General features: G+C 40.7%; 1 protein-coding gene across 4 annotated transcripts in view; it reads right to left on the bottom strand.

Moving 5' to 3' along the window:
• Positions 1–21183, bottom strand: part of DCUN1D4 (defective in cullin neddylation 1 domain containing 4) — a 74062-nt gene that overhangs the window by 4391 nt on the left and 48488 nt on the right. For all 4 annotated transcript variants that reach the window (XM_054029832.1, XM_054029833.1, XM_054029831.1 and 1 more), the window contains 6 exons: positions 16415–16506; positions 13632–13702; positions 8709–8800; positions 5912–6020; positions 430–534; positions 5–107 (listed from right to left, as the gene is read on the bottom strand). In XM_054029832.1, the coding sequence (XP_053885807.1) occupies positions 5–107; positions 430–534; positions 5912–6020; positions 8709–8800; positions 13632–13702; positions 16415–16506 (572 nt within the window). The remainder of the gene's footprint in view (positions 1–4; positions 108–429; positions 535–5911; positions 6021–8708; positions 8801–13631; positions 13703–16414; positions 16507–21183) is intronic.

The following is a 21183-nucleotide window of genomic DNA, read 5'->3' as shown; positions in this document are numbered from 1 at the left end:
TTACATGCTCCATCTTCATCATAATTACTGAGGTCAAGATTAATTGTTCTGCTGAATTCTAGCACATTACACCATTGGTCCTTGTTGATAACTTTGTATTTTGATTGCTGTTTAAGATAAGAAGTGTAAGTTATTAAAACAAAGTTGGAGTTTACAATGTGAAAGAAATCATTTCGAATCTGCAGGTTTTTAACAGAACTCAAATGCAATAAAGGATAATGATTGAAGCTCTAAACCAATGGAAGGTGTAATTTTAGGGCTTGGACACTGCATTTTAAATGTTCTGTATTTACAAAATGACAATTTTGAAAATAAGCACTGAGTCGTATTTCAGTAGTCTACTAGTACTAACATCATTAAAATATTAATATTTCAGAGAAAAACCAAGTAAAACGTGAATCTGTTTCAAACTGAAACTTTGTTGTATACCTCTAGGAACTGGTGGAATACTGGAAAAAGAGGCCATGTTTTTCCCAGTAGAAGTCCTAACATGCACTTGGCAGTATTTATGTCTAGGCTGCGCTGGTCCTTTTCCTGTTGGAAGGGAAGAAACAAAGTTATCTCAATATTACTCATTTGCACCACTGTTCACTCTTGACACATCATGAAAACTACTGCTAAATTGCAGGCAACCTGTATATTAAGCACTGTATTGTTTTAACATATATAACAAAGTAAGACTTCCCAATGAAAACTCTGTTTCTTTACTGCTATTGGCCATGCTATAGAAAGAGCAGTTACTTTTCATACTAACTGTAGTTCAAGGATCCCTACTGTAGATAAAGCAGCCACTCTTGGGGTACAATTTCAGAACTTTCTGGAAAGCAGCAGCTGCTTAAGAGTGAAAATCTGGTCGACATATGGTCTTCTGGATGGAAATTCAGCCTGCTCTTGCCTTAGCTTTGCTTCAACCACCTCCTTTATACTGCTTAAGATGATATTGCAGAAACACTTTTCAGTGACAAACAAGTGTTTACAGGACCAATTTAAGATTCATGTATGCCTATGTAATTCAGAGTTCTTTCTCTTCTGATTCATTAAATTTGGTTAAATTTCAGAGTTTAGACTTAGTAGCAGTGCAGAAAATTTCTGTGTTGAAAGTCCCAGTATATTTTGCTAAAGGGCACTTTCCTGTTATTGCAGTTGCTTAGGTCACCTCTCTGATATTTTGATTACAATGTTGACAAGTTGGGTAATTCTATCAATGGTCATTATCACAAGTTTTCAACATTTCCTGGAAGACCTGGTCTTCGCCTGTAGCTTCCTCAGATTTTATATTTTTTATTTTGTCTTTCACTTTGTGCCATGAGATGTTATCTCTAATTCTGAGTGTGCTCCTGGCAGACTAGGTGCCAGCTCAGGTCAACGTCCCCATGTCTCAACTGAACACTGACAAATACATAGCTGGAATCAGTCTGGGTCACCTGTTTGTTAGAATTATTAAAACAAGTATTAGAATTCTAAGAATGTATTTAGTGTTTAGATTTTATTGGATGTTTTGAGTTCTACATGCATTAATCTCACTTATAACATCTGTATCCCATGTTGTAAGGCAATATTTGAACAGTTACATTGTGAGCTCCTGTGACTCTGTAAATGATCAGACAGGAGAGAGACATTAATTAGCATGAAGGGCTGATATTCAAGAGAAGATGTTACACCCTTCCCAAAAGGAAAGTTCCCTCAATATCATATGATCTATTGTGGGACATTGCAACCGGAATTTCCCTACGTATCATCAAGAAGAGGACAAAAGTCTTTTGTTCTGCTTTCCTCCCTGTGAAGATGAGGAATGCAAATGGACTCCTCCCATCAGCTGTGTTTGCAGCTCCGAGGATATGAGAAGAAGAGAACAAAACCCCTAACATGAAGTAACTGATTATCTATATGATACTTGGACTCTGGGATGGCTACGTGTTTCCAGGTATAAGCAAGAGATCCTCAGCTGCTGAGCCTGGGTTAGCCCTAAAGGACATATACAGCCTTTATTATAGAAGCTTCTATTATTTTTTTTGAAACTTAAGACTAACTCATTTGCGTATATATGTTAACCTGCTTTAATTTGTAAATAACTCTTGTTTCCTTTTCCTATTTCATAATTTTTTATATAGTCATTGTAGGATTGGTTACAAGCATTGTCTTTGGTGTGATATCTAAGGTGCAATTGACCTGGTGTAAGTGCCTGGTCCTTTGGGGCTGGGAGTAACCTGAATATTGCTATGATTCTTGATGTAAAGGATCATCTATCACAAAGGTATGCTCCCCTAGATGTCGAGCTAGATCCGAGTACCCAAAGGGACTGTCTGTGACTCCTTGTTAAGGCTGTTATAGTGTCTGAGGAGTTCACTTGATAACTGGTTGGTGAAATCTAATTATAGAACTCACAACTAATTTGGGGTTTGTGCCCTGCATTCTAACAGTTTGCCTTGAAGTTGGTACTCATGTTCTTGAGTCACTGCAAGCAGCGTTACACTGGATGCTTAATTTCTTTATCAAAGTCAATAGTTTCTTGTGTTGTTCATCTGTTTAGCACCTCTTGAAAGTGTCTGGCCAACTGCTCTCATTTCTTTTTCTTTTAAGGTCCTTTCTTGTATATTCTTAATAAGCCCTCTGGCTGGTGAAAATTTGCCAGTAAGAACTTTGCTGAGTTGATAACGTGTTTTAATACTTCCTCTTTCAGCGGCCACTTCAGCTTCTTTGGCAATGTTATCCATGTATCTCCTCTTCTTTCTTCTCGTGCTGTTTTTCAGTACTTTGTCTTTTGTTTTATACAGATATTTTGCTGTTACTTTTTCTGGAGATGTTTTTGAGGAATGGATATACAGTAGAACCTCAGAGTTATGCACACCAGAGTTACGAACTGACTGGTCAACCAGACACCTCATTTGGAATGAAAGTACACAATCAGGCAGCAGCAGAGACACCCCTCCTCTTCCCCCCCCAAAAAAGACAAATACAGTACAGTACTGCGTTAAATGTAAACTACTAGAAAATTACATTAAAAAAAAAGATTTGACAAGATATGGAAACTGTTCTGTATTTGTTTCATTTAAATTAAGATCGTTAAAAGCAGCATTTTTCTTCTGCACAGAAGTTTCAAAGCTACATTAAGTCAATGTTCAGTTGTAAACTTTTGAAAGAACAACCACTATATTTTGTTCAGAGTTACAAATAACTTCCATTTGCAAGGTTTTCGTAACTCCGAGGTTCTACTGCATTTGCTTTGGCTTGTTTTCTTTCCTCCACATATCCTCACTTTTGCAGATTTTAGGTTTGCTTGTCTAGGAACCAACTACAGTTGCTACAGCATCTATGATACCATCATGCAGGACTATGACATGTCAATGTTGACATCTTGTGGTGGATTTAAGTTTTCTAGCACTTAAAATCTATGTTTCAGTTCAATCTGAAGTTGCTTTTGTAATGCCTGGTCTACTAGCCTTTTACTGTCAATTTTTTGGTGCTTTGGGAATTTTTTGTTTTTCTTGAATCTGATCTTCAGTCTTGCCACACAAACTGATCACTTTAGATATAAGCTCCTCTATGTATGTTCTAACATCACAAAGAGTTGATCTAAATTCCCTTACAATGCATATATGATCATTCTAGTTCCTGGTTAGGGTTGATCAGAAAACAAGAATTCCATTTTGTGAAAAACTACGGTTTCATTCTGCATTGGAAAGAAAAAGATCCTTTTTGCAACTATTTCAGAGACACAGGAGCCAGTAGTCTGTTGGTTAGGACACACAGCTGGGATATGGGAAATCCATGTTCAAGCTCCTGCTCTGAATCAGACAAAGCAGGGACTTGACCCTGGATCGACTGGCTATACAGTCACTCTCCTTTTGTGGTCCAATGAATAAACACAGACATATTTATGCAAAAAGTTTGGTTTTGTCAAATCAGCATTTTCTGATGGAAAAAATGTGTCAAAAAAAATTCCAAACCAGCTTTATACCTGGTGACTCTGAGGAGTTCCAAGTTACTTGATCTATGTTTTTGCGTGGGAATAGCATTCCATCAATTATGAGTCCTGATACCAAACACAATATTACCAGTACAGATTTTGTATTTGGAAGAGTGAAATCAGATCAGGATGCCTATCTAACAAGTATTGAGAACACAATTCATAATCTTCTGAAAGAGTTATGAATCAGTATTTATATTACAGCCAGCTTTTGCCACATCAGGTTGTTGGGTTGTGTGATGGGTGTGTGGTTTTAAGAGAAAAAAATCTAATGCTTGTCTTGACAAAGATTAATATGTGGCTCAGTGAAGGAAATTCTGGCTTTACGCTGGAGGTTTTTGTCACATGTTCTCTCCCCTCCTTCATGTACTGTAACGGACTTGGCATCATTCTGCTTTTAAAGTTCATTGTGATGACACTGTACCTCCTCCTCATTTAAGTGTTAAAGGAAAGCTGTATCCCATTTTGTTGAATAGAACAATTGAGGAGTTCCATGATGATAAGCGTACAGAAAACATAGAGAAGAAAAATAACTGGCATTCCTAAGTCTTGTATCAACCTTATGAAGAGTATCACTGGGGACACTGATATTCCTGTGAGTGTAACGAATGTTACTATTAGACTTTGTACATTTAAAGATTAGGGGTTTTTTTCCTGGTTGAAGAACAGCTCTCAGCCTGCTTTAACAGTTTAAAAATAACTTATTTTGGACTCCATTATCGCTCAGTGTCACAAATAGTGACGATCTTGCAAAAAAGTCAGACAACAGACACAGGTTCAGAAACAGCAATTATGAATTTCTTTTGAAATACAAGTATTTTATCAGATTTTTTTAACCAATATAGCTGTCAACTGCTATACTAAATAAGATAGGTGAAGACTCTAAAAGCCTTCAAGACATTTTCTCAGATAAGTGTGCACGTTTTTAAGGACTGGTGTGTGAATCAGTAAGTTACAGTTTAACCCAGAGGTTCTCAAACTGGGGGTTGGGACCCCTCAGGGGGTTGCGAGGTTATTACATGGGGGGTCACGAGCTGTCAGCCTCCACCCCAAACCCTGCTTTGCCTCCAGCATTTCTAATGGTGTTTAAAATATATTTTAAAAGTGTTTTTAATTTATAAGGGGCGGGGGTGTCACACTCAGAGGCTTGTTATGTGAAAAGGGTTACCAGTACAAAAGTTTGAGAACCACTGGTTTAACCCAATCATATGCAGCATATTTGTCTATCTTAGGTATTCATTACCCTGGTATCTAAGTGCCTCACAATCTTTAATGTATTTATCCCCACAAAATCCCTGTGAGGTAGGGAAGTTCAATGGAACCCCAATTATCCAATTTAATTGAGACTGGGGCCAGATCAGATAACCAAAAATCCAGATAAAACGGAGAATGGGCAGTGGGGCTTGGGCTGACAGCCTGAGACTCTTGCTGTCAGCCCCAGGTAGCTGGTGGTTTGATTAATATGGAAAGCCAAATAATAGAGGCTTGGTTAAACGGGGTTCTACTGTACTATTCCTATTTACAGAGGGGAACTATGGCATAGAGACCAGGACACTGATCCTGAGTGATTGAAGTCAATGGAAACTGTCATTTACTTCAATAGGCACAGAATCAGGACCCAATTGACTTGTTCAAGATCATAAACGAAGTCTTTGGTGAAGCAGGGGATAGAACCTGTAATCTACCGCACCCAAAATGAACACTAGCCACTGGACTTGTCCTTCACCGCCCCCCTTTTTTCCCTCTGCAATGCTGATATTTGGCATACATAGTAACTGGAAACACACAAAGTCAACTTTAAAGAGTGAAGATTTGTGTGCGTTGGAAGCAATCTTACTTGGCATCCTGAGAACAACTAGTCCCAGACTTGTAGCTGTTGTATGTAAAAGTGAACCCACAGAAAGCAATAAAAATAAAAGTCAGACTGAGTCCTGAACTACTCACCCGTGCAAAATCAAATGCATATCTATAAATTAGCTTAAAATTTGTAGGCTCATTTAATAAGGATCTCAAGTAATCCAAGGAATTTCTCAGTTTCTCTGTTGCATCACATCTACAAAAAAGAAAAGATTGTAATAATCCAACACTAGATTTTCATCTGAACTTTTAGAAAAAGATATCCCAAATATCCTTAGTTTTGTCTTCATTCCCCCACCTCTATATGCTCCCTCCATGAAAATTAAATACACATCAGTGGGCTTATCTACACAAGAACATTGCACCAGTTTAACCTAAGGTGTGAATGGAAATTGATTTCTTTAAATTGGTGCAAACCCCTGTGTGGATACACTTATTTTGGTTTAAGAGCAGGTTTTTTTTTTTAAGTTTAAGTTGATTGGGAGCAGGTTTAAGTTAAACCTAAATAAGCCAGTCAAACTGAAGTAAAAGCATCTGCACAGGGTTTGCACCAATTTAAAAACGGATTTAAGTTACACCACTGCAATTTTCCTGTCCTTACAAGGCTTTGACTAGTATCACAATATTGCAGTTATTTGACAGTTATTTATAGACAAAAATCTATCCTGAATCACAGTGTGGCTTGAGAGCCAAAAAGTCTATTACTGATATGATCTTCTCACTGACACAACTACAAGAGAAATGCAGAGAAAAAAGAAGGCCCCTTTACAAAGCCTTCATTGATCTCACAAAGGCTTTTGACCTTGTCAGTAGAAGCAGACTATTTGTGCTTCTAGAAAAGCTTGGATGCCCCCCAAACCATGATTCGGTCCTTCCATGAAAACATGTATGGCACAGTCCAATATGACGGCTTAGTCTCTGAGGCTTTCCAGATTCATAGTGGGATCAAGCAAGGTTGTGTATTTGCCCCAACTCTGTTTGGGATCTTCTTCTCCTTGCTACTGAAACAAGCTTTGGGTTCCTCAACTGAGGGAATCTACTTGCACACAAGATCTGATGGAAAGCTGTTCAATCTTGAAAGACTCAGATCTAAAACCAAGACTTGGGAGGTCTTCATCCAACACCTCCTCTTTGCTGATGACGCAGCAATGACCACCCACCCAGAAGCCTATCTCCAAAACCTCAAGAACAGTTTTTCCAAAGTCTGCCAAGACTTCGGGCTTACCATAAGTCTAAAAAACTAACATAATGTGCCAAGGAGTTGAAGAAACACCCTCCATCAAGATCAACAACTATGAACTTGAAGCGATGAACAAGTTCATGTACCTGGGGTCCACTATCGCTGTCAACGTTTCACTTGAAATGGAACTCAACAACATCCACACTGGAAAAGCCACCACAACAATGTCTAGACTTGAGCAAGTGGATATGGCAAAACAATAAACTGACAGAATACACAAAGATCTGTGTGTATTGTGCATGTGTTATCAGCACACTTTTGTATGGGAGCGAGGCATGGACCTTATACTCTCATCAGGAAAAGAGGCTCTACAGCTTTCATATGAATTGCCTTCATTGAATCTTTGGAATCTCCTGGAGGGACAGAGTCACCAACACTGAGATGCTCAAACGAACCAGCATACCCAGCATGCAAACACAGACGTCTTTGCTGGCTTGGGCATGTGTGCTAAATGAATGATGAGCGCATCCCAAAGGTCATCCTTTACAGCGAACTGGCATCTGGAAAAAGACCCAAAGGATGCCCACAATTGTGTTTCAAGGACGTGTGCGAGACCTCAAAGAAATGGACATGGATGTGGATAACTGGGAAGATTACACTCAGGACCGCAGCTTTTGGAAACAAAATCTTAACAAAGGTCTCACAGTTACGAGAGGAAGCAGTCCGGCTTGGCTAAGGAGAAAAGAACTCACAGAAAGCAGAGCCCAAAGGATCAAAACATCACCTTTAAATGTGAGAGATGCATCAGAGATTGTTTCTCTCAAGTGGGTCTCTTCAGCCACAGCTGCCATAAAACCAATTGAGTAAATTCTTTACCTCTCAGGGACGCATATGCATGATCTCACGAGACTGAAGATGTCTATTACTACTCATGTGTTAAACCCTGCATGCTGTAACAGCCTGGCAATATGGCCTAACACATCCACATTGATTTTGAAAACTTTGGGGCTTGAACAGACTGGTCCACTCTAAAATGACAGAAACATACCTGGGGTGTGGGATAAACCAGACTTGCCAAGAGGAGACCCAAGAGGAGCCCCAAGAGGAAAAAGGCCTGGGGAAGAAGCTTAGCTGAAGGGTTTCCTACAGAAATGCATTTGGAAGTAGGTACTGTAAGGAACCAAGAATGTCAAGGAGTGACAGACTCCTTGCAAGTAGTCTGCATGTGGGAATAATTTGTGTGAACAGACTAGAATCCAGAACAGTCACTATGTTTGAGATTCGGCGTTGTATGAATAAAGCAACTTCAAGGAGAGGTGATTTTGGTTAAGACTTGAAGAGTTTGAAGTGGGCTGAGGCAAAAGAGTGCCTGATTACAGATAACTTGTTCCTTCAGTCTGGAACATATTAACCCCCCCTCTTCACATGAGCATTTTGCCCAATGTGCAGACAGTTTAAGCCATGAGCCATAAGCCCGCAAAGTATGCGCAGCATAACTGCAAGAACACATTGTTTTAAAGATGTCTGCAAGTGAGCCATGCTTGCTGTAGATAGTCAAGAATAAACATTTATGTCTAGTTCTCCAGAGCAGAGTCTTCCACTTTGTGTGCTAAACCAACACGTCTTTTTGGACAAAAAATTATTTCACATTATTACATTCACAACAACAAAATTAGGACTTAGAACCTTTTAAAAGACACTTACTGCAGCGATGTCATTCCTTTTAACCATTCTTGCAATGTGAAATAACCCATGTTTTGTGCATCCAATTTCCAAGCTAGAACAAGCATAACTACCTATTTAAAAAGGAGACGATATTAGGATGGAGGGGGACAACAGATTTCTTGAACAGTTATTACTATTTGCTTGCCAAATCCTTTTATTCAGTTTACAGTAAGAGCCATTCAAATATGAGTGAAACAGGCAGGATGTTGAAACTCCTACTACTGAAAAATTAAAATAATTTTTTAAAAAGTTCTACAAATTGAGTACACCACTCATTTATTCAGAAACACTTCTATATTAAATTACCCTTTCTACCCTACCTTTCAATTTGTTAAGCCTATGTACAAAGCCCATCAAACTACATCTTTAAGCTTTGGAGCAGGAACTGTCTGTACAGCATCTAACATGACTGGGCCCTAAAGGGTATGACAACACTGCTATAAAAAACAAGAGCTGAGTCTCAGAGCCCAGGTCAGCTGGCTTGGGCTACGGGGCTATAAAACTGCAGTGTAGATGTTCGGGCGTAGGCAGCCCAGGCTCTGAGATCCTCCCCTCCCCTCTAGTGAGGTCTCAGAGTCCAGGCTCGAGCCCGATCCTCAAAGGCTATACTGCAACTTTATAGCCCAAGCCAGCTGACCTGGATCAGCCGAGGCTGTGTCGCAGGTCTTTTATCACAGTGTAGACATATCCTAAAACTCTGCTGGAATACAAACAGCAATGACTATTTACATAAAGAGTGGTCCAACTCTTGACTCCAACTCTGAAGTAATTTAAGGTGATTGAAACCCTCCTTTACCTAGCTGTAGGTAGGATTTATTACAGCATAAAGGCTCTCCTGTGAATATAAAGTTTCTCAGTTACTATGGTTCTTCAAGAAAGCATTACCTCTGTGTATCTCACTTGTGGACTGTGCCTCCCAAGTATTGCAAAACTTCTTATTAAACTTATTAAACACTACAGCTGTGGCTTATTAAAGCTTATTAAACACTGCAAGTATCAGAGGGATAGCCGTGTTAGTCTGAATCTGTAAAAAGCAACAGAGGGTCCTGTGGCACCTTTGAGACTAACAGAAGTATTGGGAGCATAAGCTTTCGTGGGTAAGAACCTCACTTCTTCAGATGCAAGTAATGGAAATCTCCAGAGGCAGGTATAAATCAGTATGGAGATAACGAGGTTAGTTCAATCAGGGAGGGTGAGGTGCTCTGCTAGCAGTTGAGGTGTGAACACCAAGGGAGGAGAAACTGCTTCTGTAGTTGGATAGCCATTCACAGTCTTTGTTTAATCCTGATCTGATGGTGTCAAATTTGCAAATGAACTAGAGCTCAGCAGTTTCTCTTTGGAGTCTGGTCCTGAAGTTTTTTTGCTGTAAGATGGCTACCTTTACATCTGCTATTGTGTGGCCAGGGAGGTTGAAGTGTTCTCCTACAGGTTTTTGTATATTGCCATTCCTGATATCTGACTTGTGTCCATTTATCCTCTTGCGTAGTGACTGTCCAGTTTGGCCAATGTACATAGCAGAGGGGCATTGCTGGCACATGATGGCATATATAACATTGGTGGACGTGCAGGTGAATGAGCCGGTGATGTTGTAGCTGATCTGGTTAGGTCCTGTGATGGTGTTGCTGGTGTAGATATGTGGGCAGAGTTGGCATCGAGGTTTGTTGCATGGGTTGGTTCCTGAGTTAGAGTTGTCATGGTGCGATGCGTGGTTGCATCAATATGATGTCATCAATATAGCGTAGGTAGAGAAGGGGCCATGCGGGTGCCCATAGCGGTGCCACTGGTCTGGAGGTATATATTCTCACCAAATTTGAAATAATTGTGCGTGAGGTGACAATATATACCTCCAGACCAGTGGCACCGCTATGGGCACCCGCATGGCCCCTCAATATGCCAACATTTTTATGGCTGACCTGGAACAACGCTTCCTCAGCTCTCATCCACTCACGCCCCTTCTCTACCTACGCTATATTGATGACATCTTCATCATCTGGACCCATGGGAAGGAGACCCTGGAAGAATTCCACCATGATTTCAACAGCTTCCACCCCACCATCAACCTCAGCCTGGACCAATCTACACGGGAGGTCCATTTCCTAGACACCACCGTACAAATAAGCGATGGCCACATTAACACCACCCTATACCGAAAACCCACCTACCGCTACGCCTACCTTCATGCCTCCAGCTTCCACCCCGGTCACACCACACGATCCATCGTCTACCGCCAAGCACTGAGGTACAATCACATCTGCTCCAACCCCTCAGACAGAGACCAACACCTACAAGACCTGCACCAAGCATTCTCAAAACTACGATACCCACACAAGGAAATAAAGAAACAAATCAACAGAGCCAGATGTGTACCCAGAAGCCTCCTGCTACAAGACAGGCCCAGAAGAGAAACCAACAGAACTCCACTGGCCATCACCTACAGTCCTCAGCTTAAACCTCTCCAACGCATCATCAGTGATCTACAACCCATCCTGGACAATGATCCCTCACTTTCACAGACCTTGGGAGGCAGGCCAGTCCTCGCCCACAGACAACCTGACAACCTTAAGCATATTCTCACCAGCAACCACGCACCGCACCATAACAACTCTAACTCAGGAACCAACCCATGCAACAAACCTCGATGCCAACTCTGCCCACATATCTACACCAGCAACACCATCACTGGACCTAACCAGATCAGCTACAACATCACCGGCTCATTCACCTGCACGTCCACCAATGTTATATATGCCATCATATGCCAGCAATGCCCCTCTGCTATGTACATTGGCCAAACTGGACAGTCACTACGCAAGTGGATAAATGGACACAAGTCAGATATCAGGAATGGCAATATACAAAAACCTGTAGAACACTTCAACCTCCCTGGCCACACAATAGCAGATGTAAAGGTAGCCATCTTACAGCAAAAAAACTTCAGGACCAGACTCCAAAGAGAAACTGCTGAGCTCCAGTTCATTTGCAAATTTGACACCATCAAATCAGGATTAAACAAAGACTGTGAATGGCTATCCAACTACAGAAGCAGTTTCTCCTCCCTTGGTGTTCACACCTCAACTGCTAGCAGAGCACCTCACCCTCCCTGATTGAACTAACCTCGTTATCTCCATACTGATTTATACCTGCCTCTGGAGATTTCCATTACTTGCATCTGAAGAAGTGAGGTTCTTACCCACGAAAGCTTATAAACACTACAGCTGTGGCTCAATCAAATGCTCTCACACATGAAACATTTGGAGCTAAAGGCTATATAAAAGGACCATGTGGCCCCAACTCCTTCCACTTAATCAGAGGGTCTCATGAGGGAAAAGCTCTGAAGAATAGTGTACTGGTAACACAACTATGCAGAGCCAACATCCTCAAAAATCATAGTAACTGCTAATCTACTATTTTTCTTTATGGTGGTCACTGCATACTCCCACTTGGGGGAGTCTACCATGCACCACAGGAACATGGGCTGGTAAATTCTAATTAAACAAAGATTGCAGAATTGTTCTTCTACAACATGCATGAAATCTAGATACCAAATCTAGAGAGTAGTGTCAAGTTAATGTCTAAATCAGTCCTACAGATTTTCAAAATGGAAATATTTCAAGGCTGCACCTGCTGCTGCCTTAGCCCTAAGAACTTCAGGTACTGTCACCCTAGGTAGCATATAACAAATCTGAGTACACAGTCTAATCCATTTAGGATATGCTTGCCCTTTGAGCTAAGGTATTTAGCCCCTCCTGCCGCCTGCAGGACCCAGCTACATTCTAATTTTAGTACATAAGCTCTATCAGAGCTACCACAGGTATGTCTCCTTGAGCTGAAATTGAGACCTTCCAGCTTGAAGTGTAGGCCTACGCATAGATGCTGAGTGAAAACGGCACTCTTTGGAATGAATGTCAAAAGATACAAAAAACATAGCCTAATTCCTAAATAGCTTAGTCCTGCCCAAACAAAAACTCAAGACCTTTTTGAGATCTCTGGTATGAAGCTTAGATTCCCCAGGTGAGAAAGAAGGTTTGGAAAAAAAATACCAGGAGATTTAGTTCAGGAACTCAGACACCACTTTTGAGATACATTTGGATAAGGTGCAGGGCAACTGTCCCTGGGAAACAGAGTGGAAGGAAGATCAGCCATTAAAGCCTTTTCTAAAAGCTATTAATGCAGTTAAAGACTCTGTTGCTAATTACAATTACAATAATATTTTCCCCAAGAGCTCAAAAGTTGAGTCCCACCATGAACCACAAGGATTTAGTGAGTTATTACACTACAAAATTGAGTTGTGTCTTGTATTTTACACAAATCTCTTAGTACAAAATTATAATTTTATCTAGCCAGATTTCATGCTTTAAAAATCCCACAAAAGTCAAGTCAAGAAGCCAGACTGTCCCGTTTTCTTGTACATGACAGGTATATTATTTATGAATTTTAAAAGGTCTTTTCTAATTCACAAGACATTCCTGACTGTAAGATATACATGTTTTCTGTATCACTTGTGTTTCAAAATCAGGTGGATGAGATTAGCAAATTTTCAAACAGGACAATATTTCCCCCCTCAGAAATATGAAACAAATATATGAGCCCAATAATGTGCATACCCAATTCATTTCTAAATTAAAACTCTAGGATAGTTTCAATTAAAATAAACACTAACTTTTTGGAAGGTTTGAGCTTTCAGAGGTTAATTTACCCATTTTCAGTGAAGGCAAGTGATTTTAAGGTGTGCCATGCCAAAGCAACAAAATAAACCTGCTTGGTTTATGCTCCTCCATTTAACAATGGTTTCTTCAATTTTCCATTTCAAAATGTTTCAAACTTGGATGATAAAAGATTAAGAGATACAAGCCAGGCTAACTTTGGTGTCTTAAGCATATTTTGGGAAAAGCATAAACTTACATTTTCTGGTTCAACTCCGATATCTTCACAAAATTTCTCCATGCCTTCAGGACCTACAACGTCATCAGTCCCTGCAGTCAAATGACATTTCACAATATTGTTATTTAAATTAAAATTTACTGAAAGCACATCACTGCTGTAAAAGAGAAGTGTTCATGCAACATAAGCTGAACTTCTGTAGAATTCAGTTTTCTTTTTGACATACACAAATATTTACCCTTCACAAGAAGATATTAAACTATGCTAAAAGTTTACACCTCTGGCCAGGTGTAAGAAGAGAGAAAGAAAATATCAACACTATCCTTCATTTCTTTTTTAACTTGTACCACGGTACCCAGTAATTGCAGCAATTGTGAAAAGTGAATAAGGAAGGTACTGCAGGACAAAGACTTCTGAAAGTGGCTCAGAACCGAAGTGCTGCTATACTGGGTGAACTGAACACAGTGGTTATTGGAACTTTCTAAAGGCTCAAGCCAGGAAACAAATTGGTTTAAAAGTTATCTTAATAGTAAGCAGACAATAAATCTTAGTTTTATTGGAATGCAATAAGTTTTTTTAAAAGGAGAGAATACAGCTAACGAATATATATTATACTAGTATGGGATTGACACCCCCAGAACCTAATGCACAATTGACTACTTTATATTAACAGTAACAACAAGGAGTCTGGTGGCACCTTAAAGACTAACAGATTTATTTGGGCATAAGCTTTCGTGAGTAAAAACCTCACTTCTTCGGATGCATAGAGTGAAAGTTACAGATGCAGGCAGTAACTATCTTCTCCGGGTCATTTAAAAAAAATCTGAAATAAGATTCTCATGCCCATTTTTATTTGCACTGCAACAATACCATATCACACCACATTATGGAGACTTCACATACACACACCCCCCATAAAACCCTGCAAAGTAATTGCTATGTAAACAGGCTTCAGAAAATATAACAGCAAGAAGAGCAGCAATCAAATCAAGACTCTACTTCACAATCTCTGCAATACGCTGTGTGAAAACTACTAGAGGCATATACTAGTAATAGTCAAACAGGCTTGAAAAAACAAAGTTTTATAATGAGAACAGCAGCTGATCCTTCACTATTGTGTTATAGTCAATCTTATATCAGTCTTAAATATTCAGTACTCAATTTAGAAGTAACAGGCTTTTAATTATACACATTTCCCATCTTTCTTTCCCTATCTTCCCATTATCCCCCTCCCCCCCAATTCAGCCACCTCAAAACATACAACAGTTAAAAAAGATTTCTGCTATTTTGTAAGGGAAAGTCACATTAGGAAAAGGGCAGTATCAACAGTGGGTTTGTGTAAAAGAGAAAAACCTATGAAGTAAACATACAAGATCCTCATTTGAAAATTTGTTATCTAGGAGTGTTATAACACCATGAACAAAACTATACCCCCTCCTCCCTGCCTTCTTCTTAGCACCTCTGCAGATGCAGCAAGTGGAAAACCAAAGTTCTTTCACACACCGCCATCCGCTCATCCTTCTTTCTACTGAACTCTTGCCAAGAATGAGTTATTCCAGTAGTCAGAACAAGAATAGAAAATCCACACAGCCATCAAGAAAGGCACAGAATCTGGCAATAGGGTGCCTGCCTTTCTCTCTCTCTCTCTCTCTCCTGTCTCTCTTCTCCCAACCTGCCAGACACAAAGACCTCAGACTAGTTTAGTTCATATAAATCATGTTTTGCTTTAACAGCATCACCATCAAAAATTAAGTGGTAATTTATTAGCTGTACAGATGCCAAAAAGGAATGGAGATGAGAATATTTAATATTATGCATCCAAACCAGCACCTGCAAAAAGAAGACTATGTCATTTACTACCTAAAGTTCTAGGTATGCTTTCAGAGAAACTGCCCAAGGTCCCCATTTCTCTATCTACCAGCTATTCAGTTTCCCCTTCAGTGTTCTTTGCAGTACTGTACTATAGAATTATTTTCTCCCATTGCAAATAGCTTCCTTTAGGAGAGTTTTGTGTATTATACAGCAAAAATAGCAGGTCACTGCCTGTATGTTATCAGACGATGAAGTATATTATAATAATGGTCCTAGAAGAAATTGCCAAGTCAAGTCCTGTTCAATATACAATAGTGAGAACGAGACTAAAATATACCCTTATGCTTAGTGATGAAAAATAATTCTAAGGAAAGACTCCTTGGGGAAAATGTGATCTCAGTAATCAGTTCCATTTTCTGCTTAGAATTGGAACCGGATTTAGAAGTGACAAACTAAATATGGCTAACCTCCTTCCCCTTTTAAAATGGGGCCTATGTCAGCAGGTGTCTACACTTCTCAATGGTAAGGGGCCAGAGCTCTAAATCAAGAAGTTAAACAAACTTCAGTTGGAAACATAATTTAATGTACAGATATTAGCAATAAATTCTGGTATAGATTTTAGCAATAAACCACAATTAAAGCTTGATTTTGTTTAATGTACAGTTACTAATTTATTTGTAATTGTGTGCAACTTAAAACCAAAATAGTGATATATTATTATCTGCATTTGAAATGTTTCTTGTTTGGGGAAAATATTGTCTTCAGTGTGCTAATTATTCTTTCCGACACTGGCACATCTTGAGTTCTTTGGCATCTGTCTATAAACAGGATTCTTTTTTATTCAAGGATTCTTTTTTAAACTCTTTGCTTTACCAAGAAACCTCTGTATTCACATTTAAATTTCTAGGAAAAATCTCATTTAATAATGTCTTTAAATTTCAATATAAATTTAGACCGTTGTCAGGATTAGGCATTGGTACATATCAGCTTACCTGCGTACTCATAGAACCATTCTAAGCATCTCTTACTTGAAAAGACTTCTTCCTCTGTCTTTATTCTAGTCGACTCATATTTTCTATACATGCTAAAAATGGAGAAAATAAATAAGTAATTTACATTTAAAAAAACAACTTTGTACTCAAGATACAGTTAGCCAATACAAATGCAATATCATTTTCCTAATATGGATAGTTTAATCTTAGGGCTTCTGTTTTTCAGGGTTTATTAGGGTAATTTCATTTTGGGGGAGTCTATTTTTTGGAAATTTTTGAGCTTTATGTAGATGTCCAAAAATTTGTATATACTGTAATGAGTTTGTATATTATACACATTAGTCATTATAATAGTATATACTGTAATGAGTAATCTCTCTGTAATGTTCTTTAGCACACTTTAACATAGTACGGTTTCAACCAGCACTACATTAAAGCACACTAGGGAAGTTTCAATGCACATCAACAGGGGCTACACCGACCAGTTAATGCGCAACATATGAGTGCGCTTTAGAAATCACTCTCTGACAGCGTGCACTACTGATCCATGTAGACAAGCCCTTAGATACAAGTAACCATTTCCAGGTTTACTGCATAAACACCAGTTTGTTTTCTTTTCTTTTCTCTTCCAGAATCGGGTGTTTTATTGGTGTTTACCAGTTAAAATCTCAAATCAGAAGCCCTATTTAATCTTTAGCATTTTACTTAACATCTTGCCCACAGATATCCACTTATTCTGTTAAGCAGTTGTGTAAATAAGTACCATAAAACTAAATATTAGAAATACTGAATGTACAAATAAAGCTTGTTCTTTCAAAGTTTGGAACTTTTTCAGCAACACTGACTAGATGGCTCAAGGAACTGTAATGAGCTCTTCAGACCTTCATCTACAGATCATTGGTTTAAAATCCAGCTCAGGCTGATAAGTGACCACCAAAAAAACCTGCAGGGTAACCAAATGCTATGTGAGTTTGTTAGAGAGCTTTCCCTTCACACCAACAGGCGCCGACTCCATGGAAACTCCAGGGCTGGAGCACCCATGGAAAAAAATTAGCGGGTGCTTAGAAACCACTGGCAGCCAGCTCCTCCCCCCAAGTGCCTCCCGCCCACTGGCAGCCCCCACAAATCAACTCTTCCCCCTCCCTCCCAGCACTTACCGCCTCCTGCGATCAGTGGGGTGTGCAGGAGGCTCTGGGAGGAAGGCGCAGGAGCGGTGATGGGGCATGCTCAGGGGAGGGGGTGAAAATGGGTGGGAAGAAGTGGGACAGGGAGGGGAGTTGGGAGAAGGGATGGAATGGGGCCTGGGGCAGAGCAGGGGCAGAAAGATGCGGGTGGAGGCTTGGGAGGAAGTGGGCGGGTAGAGGCGGGACCTGGAACGGAGAGGGGGGTCGAGCACCCCATGGGCCCGGAGGAAGCGGCGCCTATGCCCTCCCTGGTTCTTGTCACACAGACAGAAAGCAGAAGACCAGAAATCCGAAGTACAGGTAATGCAATATTTATTGGGGTTAATTTCAAGCAAGCATATCCATAGCTCTACACCAGGGGTAGGCAACCTATGGCACGTGTGCCGAAGGAGGCACGCGAGCTGATTTTCAGTGGCACTCACGCTGCCCAGGACCTGGCCACCGGTCTGGGGGGCTCTGCATTTTAATTTAATTTTAAATGAGGTTTCTTAAACATTATAAAAATCTTATTTACTTTACATACAACAATAGTTCAGTTATATATTATAGACTTATAGAAAGAGATCTTCTAAAAACGCTAAAATGTATTACTGGCATGCGAAACCTTAAATTAGAGTGAATAAATGAAGACTCGGCACACCACTTCTGAAAGGTTGCCGACCCCTGCTCTACACACTGGCAGAGTCTGTTTCCAAGTGTTTCATAGATTCTAGGACTGGAAGGGACCTCGAGAGGTCATAGAGTCCAGTTCCCTGCCCACATGGCAGGACCAAATACTGTCTAGACCATCCCTGATAGACATTTATCTAACCTACTCTTAAATATCTCCAGAGATGGAGATTCCACAACCTCCCTAGGCAATTTATTCCAGTGTTTAACCACCTTGACAGTTAGGAACTTTTTCCTAATGTCCAACCTAGACCTCCCTTGCTGCAGTTTAAGCCCATTGCTTCTTGTACTATCCTTAGAGGCTAAGGTGAACAAGTTTTCTCCCTCCTCCTTATGATACCCTTTTAGATACCTGAAAACTGCTATCATGTCCCCTCTCAGTCTTCTCTTTTCCAAACTAAACAAACCCAATTCTTTCAGCCTTCCTTCATAGGTCATGTTCTCAAGACCTTTAATCATTCTTGTTGCTCTTCTCTGGACCCTCTCCAATTTCTCCACATCTTTCTTGAAATGCGGCGCCCAGAACTGGACACAATACTCCAGCTGAGGCCTAACCAGAGCAGAGTAGAGCGGAAGAATGACTTCTCATGTCTTGCTCACAACACACCTGTTAATACATCCCAGAATCATGTTTGCTTTTTTTTGCAACAGCACCACACTGTTGACTCATATTTAGCTTGTGGCCCACTAGCTAAATTCCATTCCCAGCTCTGATGCCACAGAGCGTTTACGTATGTCCCTGTTCTCAGCTCTGACACCACAGAGTCTTTGCCTGTGTCCCTGTTTCCTATTCCCCCCACCGCCTTCTTAGCAGCCCCATATATACCTGCAATGCATGCCCGTGGTCCCACCTCTTACAACTTATGGTCATGTTCCATTTTGGATGGTCATGAGTCTGGGGTCTTCGTCCCACCTCTTTTGTATCCCATTGGAGGGATATGGAGTGAGGTTGTGCACTGACCAAGGCCAGGCTTTTTTCTTCGGCCCTTAGTGTGTCTTATGCCTCCCCACCAAACCTCCTTTCCCCTCCTAATGGACAGCTTGACCTTGGCTTGAGAGAGGAGCCAGCCAGCCTTCCAGCGTATGCTCATCTAATACACTCCCACCAACCCCAGTAACACTTTAACTGTTCTTATCTGTTCCCATTATACAATCAAATCCATCTGGCTAGGCAGAAGCAACACAGAGTGTCTTTGTTCACACATATTAGTAAGGATATGGATGTATCAAAAATAAAACAGGCAAACAAGACCCAAAATTCTATCTCATGTGAATATACAGGCCTGAATCCTGCATTATCACTAGCACGCCTAACAGAGTTGGTGGTCTCAGTTCAGTTCCTGAACTGCCCTTGTAACAATACACGCAATAATGGCAAATTCTGCAGAAAGTCCGCAGCCAAGGACACAACTAACTTTGCTGCCTCCTAAACAGAAACTCTCTAGACTCTGGGTAGAGAAATATAGAAAAACTTGAAGTGTCTCTATCTTTACTGTATTTGTTCAGCAGCAAAACAAGAGTATCATGAATTTCTATTACTGGTGACACAGGAAAGCCATCACAAGCGCTAAAATAGAACGGTTAGTTACACTAAAGTAACTAGGGTTTTTATGGGAGGGGGAAGATGAGGGGTTTGGGAGATAATGTTGTCAGTGTGTATCTCACTGTAGATGCGAGTACTTTTTTTGTTTGATTAAGAGTGCCCGTTAGGGCAACACATGCACCGTATGCCTCCTCATGCTCTCATACAAGAGCAAAATGGGGGGAGGAATGGAGGCTATACCATGCTCCCACAGTTTCCTTGCAATTCAAAATCTGTGTTGCTGAGGACTCTGAAAAGTGGGGATGGAGGGCGGGTCATGGGATCCCCAATGAGTAGAATATCTCAAAGAATCACAGTTACTGTAAGGTAAGCAACCACTCTACCATTCAGCCTATGACCTAGCTGCCATGTCAAGTGCATAACATTTAACAAAAGTCGGGAGGTTACTCAATGTAGTTGCCTTGCAGATCTCAGAGACTGGGACATTTCTGAAGCAGGCCAACAATGCTGCCTGTGCCCTGGTGGAATGTGCCTTGACGTTTGGAGGGAGCGACTCACCAGCCAATTGATAGGAGGTGAAAATGCAGTGGGATCCACTTTGAGATTCTCTGCAAAGAGAGAGCTTGGCCTTTCAAGGTGTTAAATATGGCCACAAGGAGGCAGGGACAGAAAGGCAGTCCTGTTGAGGTTACAGAGCAAGACTCTGGAGACGTTGAAACTATGCAGCTTCTTCACAAAACTGCATTCAATGCCAAGAGAGAAGACAGGTATGGTGATGGACTGGTTCATGTAGATTTCCAAAACCATCTTTGGGATGACTTTGGGATGTAGCTTCATCACCACCTTTTCTCTGTAAAAGAATGGGTAAGGCAGGTTGGCCCTAGAGCTCTGAGCAGTGGTTCTCAATATGTGGCCCACGGGCCATTTGCAGCCCAATCAGCACACAGCTGCAGCCCATGTGACATCCTCAGGACCATACAGATAATATATATATTGTGTAGATGAGGCCCAGTAACACATAGAGAGCTGCATATGCAACCCACAAAGGTAAATAAGGTCGAGAACTACTGCTACAGAGGCTGGACCAGTATAGCTATGCTTGCAGAGTCCCCTAGTGTAGATGCTGCATAAGCCAGCAGAAGGAGAAATTCTGCTGGCATAGCTACCCCATATCCCTTAATGACATTAGCTAAACCGACAGAAGCACTCTCCTGTTGGCATAGTTGCAGCTACACCATGGATTTAGCTGACAGCTGTCAGAAGGGGTGTGATTTTTTTCCCCACACTCCTAGCCAACACATCTATGCTGGCAAATCTTTGTAACGCAGACCAGGCCTAAACCCCCATGTGTCTGATATCAAGACAACTTGTGC

Source organism: Malaclemys terrapin, chromosome 5, assembly GCF_027887155.1.
Source record: "Malaclemys terrapin pileata isolate rMalTer1 chromosome 5, rMalTer1.hap1, whole genome shotgun sequence".
In the NCBI taxonomy this organism is placed as follows: domain Eukaryota; kingdom Metazoa; phylum Chordata; order Testudines; family Emydidae; genus Malaclemys; species Malaclemys terrapin.
This window is presented reverse-complemented; position numbering and strand designations above follow the sequence as displayed.